The sequence below is a fragment of the Dermacentor albipictus genome, chromosome 9 (genome assembly GCF_038994185.2).
Source record: "Dermacentor albipictus isolate Rhodes 1998 colony chromosome 9, USDA_Dalb.pri_finalv2, whole genome shotgun sequence".
Lineage (NCBI taxonomy): Eukaryota > Metazoa > Arthropoda > Arachnida > Ixodida > Ixodidae > Dermacentor > Dermacentor albipictus.
The window spans coordinates 12,804,659-12,810,658 of NC_091829.1; the positions used below are offsets into that span (position 1 = coordinate 12,804,659).

Genomic DNA, 6,000 nt, shown 5'->3' on the forward strand with positions numbered 1-6,000 from the left:
TAACGAATATGAATAAACCCCTTCCATGCACTCCCAAGAGCGTGTATCTTCACGTTCGGGAGGAGTATTCTACGCTGTCGCTTCAGAGTTAACTTAAGCCCTTTACGCATAGAAGACGTCCAGCGTTATGTTTAACGGAGAGCCCTCAAAATTATTTCAGTTCCTGTGTTGCTCTTGTTGTAAACAACACAATATAGCTCAAAGAGCTTGCTAAAAGGATGGACTTGTGAACACGCATCCAAAACATGCCTTGTAGCTAGCCCACCTGTGTGCAGTCAATTTCACTTTCGTTACTGCGTAATTTTTTTTCCTTAGAAACTTCGCCTTTCTGACACAAGCTTCCCACTTCACCTTCGTTTATATGATCTACAAACTCATTTCCACGCAAGAAATTAATCTTTTTTTGAAAGCTACTTTGTTTCCTTAATCCCGTGCATGCTTAAAGGCCAACTGGAACGAAATTTAACTTTAGCTAAATTATTCATAATGAATAGCATATAAACGCAATATTGGCAAAGCCGCAGCACTGGCAACTGCAGAGTTTTCTCATTGGATGCTTCTAACTAAGCAGACAATTCTCGCACCTCGTAGTCAGCGGCGTTTACGCAAGTCCCAGGACGACGCCGCCGAAAAGTTCCGGCGCGCCTCGGGCCCTCTCGGCACCACCTTCCAAATCACGCCGAGGAGCCACGCGTTCTAGATCATGCGTCACTTCCGGCGCTTAGAAATGCTTCTTTTTCAGTTTCGGAATCAAAACGAACATTTTTGCGAGCGCTTCGTGACACCTCCCAGATGTACTTAAAGAAAGACGAAAACGTCGCATAAAAGTTCTTTTACATCTACAGAATCTCAATTAAGGCAAATTTTACGCCGTCTGAAATTTGCGGGTTTTGAACGGTCCCAGACGGACTGAAGGTAGCGTGCAATATAATGTACAAGCAGTCTCTGAAAAATCTGTGGCAAAAAATTGGAACCGTGTGCTTCTTTTGGGCGTTGCAGTGACGGTGACATGGATCCGTGGGCTGTGTACAGCTTGGAGGAAGCTCCCAACCAGCGAACCAGACGCTTGCGCATTGCGGGCGCCGTGCACCACGCGGACCTGCAGTTCTCCCACCCCGATGAGCCTCGCTCGTACAATGATGCCAGGGAATTCTCCGCCAACACCATTTACCGATGGCTGATATTTCCTTCTTCATCGCACTAGATTTTAGCACTCTTACGCAGGGGCAAGCCTTGCGGCCGGGTTTTAAATGGCCAGATTGAGAGGAATGGGCGATTGACTGCTCGAGCGAAAAATTGAGACGCTATCGGTGGAAATTTGAGGCCAATGAACGGATAGAATCCGCCACTGCAGTGTTTTCGATTTGTTCGTTTATGTTAAAATATTGCAGGCAGCTAGGCTGCCCCACCAGGAGAGGTTACACAAAGCACATTGAAGGTGCTTTTCAAACATGACTATGCAACACAAGCTGGGTGAGAATTCAACAGTTCACACCCAGGAAAGGAACACTGAAAAAGCTACACCCTAGTGAGGCGGCGGCGTATGACCATGCTATAATTTAACCGCGATTGCCGTTAAGGCAGAACAACCGAGTGTTTCTCCCGTTATCGAGCGGTTTTATAGAGTGATTTACCTGGTAAAGAAACTTTAGCCTTTCTATACGCCGCCGTGCATGCAATAGTTGAAGATGTGGTGACCACGTGTCAGAAACTGACAATGTAGCTCAATAATTTGATAAAATTGCATAAAACGTTTTGATGTGGTATTTCGGCACATGTGGACTGCTGCTGAGGGCCTTACGACAAGGCCATCTGCAAATAGGAGACTATAGTCTGCGGTCTCGCTACGTGCCTATGATTGAAACAATTCTGGATCGTGACAACTTATAATAAAGTTAGAACTTCGAGTGCAGAGCTGGGTGTGTCGTGTGGATGGTGGATCAGATAAAGAGCGTTTTGTTAAGGGATAAGAATGGCACAAAAGGAAGGCAAACAGAGGAGTGCGAAGCTGACTGACGGGTGCAAACAGAGAGCAAAGATGTGGGATAAAAACATACACTGCAGTGGTTTATATAACTTTGTGCTTTGTACCTTGATAACATTTTACGCGTCATATCCTTGAATCTGCTAATCTCACAGACACGGAGAATAAAGCAGTGTTTACGAGCTCGGCACATGCTTTGTTTTGTTTCTCAACGACGATTCTTACTGTCCCACTTCAGTGGATAGGCCAAGAAGCAGGCGTTTTTAGCAGTGTTTTGTTTAGTTTTTTTCTTATCAATAACCGATTAAAAATGAGAGCGTTCAAGCACAAAACGGCGACTGAAACAAAAAGATATTCACTTTATTATGTATGAAAAAGCCAAAGAAATTAATTTGGTTTGTCAAAGAACCGTGCACTTGAAGGCGAATATTTGTTGCAGTGAGGATATTTAGGTAGCGTTTATTGTTTCGTTACGTTAGTGCGTAGAGAAGAGAGACGGTAAACGGCTCGCCTGTAGGAGTAGTATACAGTTGGCTATACGCGCATGCCGACTCTCTACAAGTTAGCTGTCTTGTGTTGAGCGACGCCGGGCGATGATCCATAGTTTCCGTGAAACGGAAGTCTGTGGGAGACCTCGAGAAAAAGAAGGTCATCTAAAAAAAAAAAGATTTCCGCCAGAACCCATTTCACGATGAATGTCGACGTTATTGGGAATAAGCCTTGCTGCAACGTAGAGAGACTGCGTATTGCCGACGCAGAAGCGGGTCATGTATGACGCATGTCTGCAGTCGGACTCCTTTCTCGCGCTCGCCCCTGAATACGCAGCGTCATCTAGCGGCACCGCCTCGAAACTTTTTTTTTTATAGTGGGGTTTTACCTGCCAAAACCACTTTGATTATGAAGCACACCGTAGAGGAAGAAACCGGTAATTTCGACCAGCTGGAATTCTTTGACGTTGCACCTAAATCTAAGTACACGGCTGTTTTCGCATTTCGCCCCCATCGGAATGCGGCCGCCGTGGCCGGGATTCGATCCTGCGACCGCGTGCTCAGCAGCCCAACACCATAGCCACTGAGCAACCACGGCGGGTCGCCTCGAAATCCACCCATGGTGCAGGTGTGAATATATATTCAGTCGGGACTGTCTAAATATATATGATACGGGCTTGATTCCGCCAAGCACCGGAGAAATTTCGCATCAGTGACGCTTTCACTGAACAGGAAATGCGCATAGGAAATGGCACATAGGAAATGGCACATACTGAGTGACCCAAGTAAGTGTCAAAGAGGTTCATTGAACAGCGGCACAAACCCAGTGTCGCGCACTCAGTGACCCAAGTTTGTCTGACGATTGTTTTCGAATGCAGTTCCCTAAACATGGAAGTCAAATACTCTGCCCATTAGACAATGGACTATCAAAAGTTGCGGAAAGCCCAGAAGATGATCGTCAAATAAACGAATAGCCTCTGCGGACTGCTGAAAGCAAATGGACACACTAGCAATGCTTATGAGGTATGCCGCTGACGTCGGTGACGGTGTTTGATGATGGCGGCGCAAAATTTCGTCGATATATTTGGGTAGACAGCACTGTGGAGAGACAGCGATGGCAGTGGCGTCGGCGCGACGTCGATAGTATGGCCTCTGAGATTGCGCACACTGGATACTGGCGCGCGGTTGCAATTTCGAAGTATGAACATACACTGACGATGATGGAAAAGGTGACGTCACAACGACCACCGCAGCATGACGGCATGAAGACAACGGGATCACAAGAGCATGAAAAAGAGTCAAAACCTATGAGATGCCCTCAATGCTCTGCTTTACCCTAATTATTGTTATTTTGCAACTTCTTTCAATTTCGACTGGCTTATGAAAAGCGGCCTGCTGCTTTATGCATTATTTTGTTTGATTTGGGATCGGCTTGTTTAATATTTTCATATTTGAGTTCATTATATTACCAGCCGGCTTTGGGCCTATCCCTCACAGTTCCTATGTACTATTTTTGAAGGAAAACTTACGATGGTCATCAATAGCGGATTATCTCTTGATACCCTCGTTAGCAGCAGCACCAAACTGTTACCATCATCATCATGAGTGAGAGACTGCTGAACCATTGTACAGAGCTAGTCGGACGCATGGTTCTCTGTGAACCGGGCGCGCCGGCCCCATAGGCCGACCAGGCCAAATTATGTCCTCTCCGAGACGTCGCGCTCGAGTCCATATGACATGACGTGTCCGTAAATCTTCCTGGAAGCTTCGACGAGCGGCATTTCGTGAGGAAGTCGGCGTCGGTGCGCACTGTAAGTTGGCGTCCTCTCTCTTCACGTTGTTTGATTTCGCAGGCTCAAGAGGCACTGCTTTAAGGCACATGACGTGAGTGTTAGCCTTAATTCGAAACAGCACTGAGACTATACTTCGGAGATTTCATACATACATACATACATACATACATACATACATACATACATACATACATACATACATACATACATACATACATACATACATACATACATACATTGCTTGCGTTAAGTAATGTTCCCAGACCTCGAAACCCTAGAACACAGATACAGCAATATCTGATCGAGCGAGCCTCTAATTAGTGTAAACGATTTTCTGCGACTCAGTTTCGGCTGTGTTTCCCAAGAGGTGCATGTGTTGTGACGTCATGACACAGAAGCCGGCCACGTGAAAGCAGAACTTCGTGACGTTTCAGCCCGTGCTCCGGCTCGCTCGGTCGTCTGCTATGTTGCTGCATCGGGCCATGGCATCTGCTTTATTTATTTGTTTATTATGCGAAGCATATTACGAGAGCTCAACCCAGCTCCTTAGGCGCGGCGGTGTCGCCTTGAATACCACGTGACACCGTGACGTCACGACAGAGGAGAAACGGGGCTCCAACTCGCGCCGTCGCTCGCGGCGTCGCGGCGGTATATAAGCAGCTGCGCTTGCCTCTGCTAGACACTCACGGGGTGAGATGCCTCCTGGAGACAGAGCTGCTCGTTGGAATGAGAAGCGAAGGTTGCGGCGTGCTACAGAGACTGTTTCTAGGTGGCTTTGCTACGGCGCAGCGACTAGGCGCCCCGCATCGGACGCGGTGAGCGTCGAGCAACGCAGCGTTCGGCGCGACAACGAAATGTGCGCCTGAGCAAGCGACGCACGCCTGAGCCGACGCCGACGACACCGGCTTCTCTGCGACACGAGCTCCTTAACGCTGTCGCGTTAAAATAAAGGCTAGTATGCTTCGCACCCTGGGCTTAACCTTAGCTAAGCCACAGCCATTTTATGCGAAGCATATTACGAGAGCTCAACCCAGCTCCTCAGGCGCGGCGGTGTCGCCATGAAACCACGTGACACCGTGACGTCACGGCAGAGGAGAAGTGGCTTTGGCTCAACTCTTGCAAGACGGGCTGGGTGGGAATCGAACCAGGGTCTCCGGAGTGTGGGACGGAGACGCTACCACTGAGCCACGAGTACGGTGCTTCAAAGCTGTACAAAAGCGCCTCTAGTGAATGCGGTGTTGCCTTAGAAACGAGCTGTTTCTAAGGCGTGCGTCTCTAGCTCAGGCGCACATTTCGTTGCCGCGCCGAACGCTGCTTTGCTCTACGCTCACCGCGTACAATGCGGGGCGCGTAGTCGCTGCCCTGTAGCCCATTGTCTTACACCCCTTGGCGGGTCGACGGGAACGCTGTCGCGTTCCACTCTTGAAGGCGAAGCAGTAATGCATGAGTTGTTTCTTCGTCTAGCCTAACCAAATATAGCCAAGCAACAGCAGTTCACCAGGCTAAACAGTGGTTCAACAACTAAAATAAAGGCTAGGATGCTTCGCATCCTGGGCTTAACCTTACCTAAGCCACAGCCATTTTTTTTATTTATTGAATTATAGAATATTGCAGACCCAATGGGGGCCCAAGCAGGAGGGCCAGAACAGATGATCACCATATATATATATATATATATATATATATATATATATATATATATATATATATATATATATATATATATGAAAAACGA

The 6,000-nt window shown here is 47.5% G+C and overlaps 1 protein-coding gene across 1 annotated transcript in view; it reads left to right on the top strand.

Annotated features, from left to right (window-relative positions):
• The window catches only part of LOC139049812 (uncharacterized), a 54,642-nt gene that overhangs the window by 30,119 nt on the left and 18,523 nt on the right, over positions 1–6,000 (top strand). The window contains exons 11-12 of the mRNA XM_070525617.1: positions 1,000–1,197; positions 4,238–4,283. Of these exons, the coding sequence (XP_070381718.1) occupies positions 1,000–1,197; positions 4,238–4,283 (244 nt within the window). The remainder of the gene's footprint in view (positions 1–999; positions 1,198–4,237; positions 4,284–6,000) is intronic.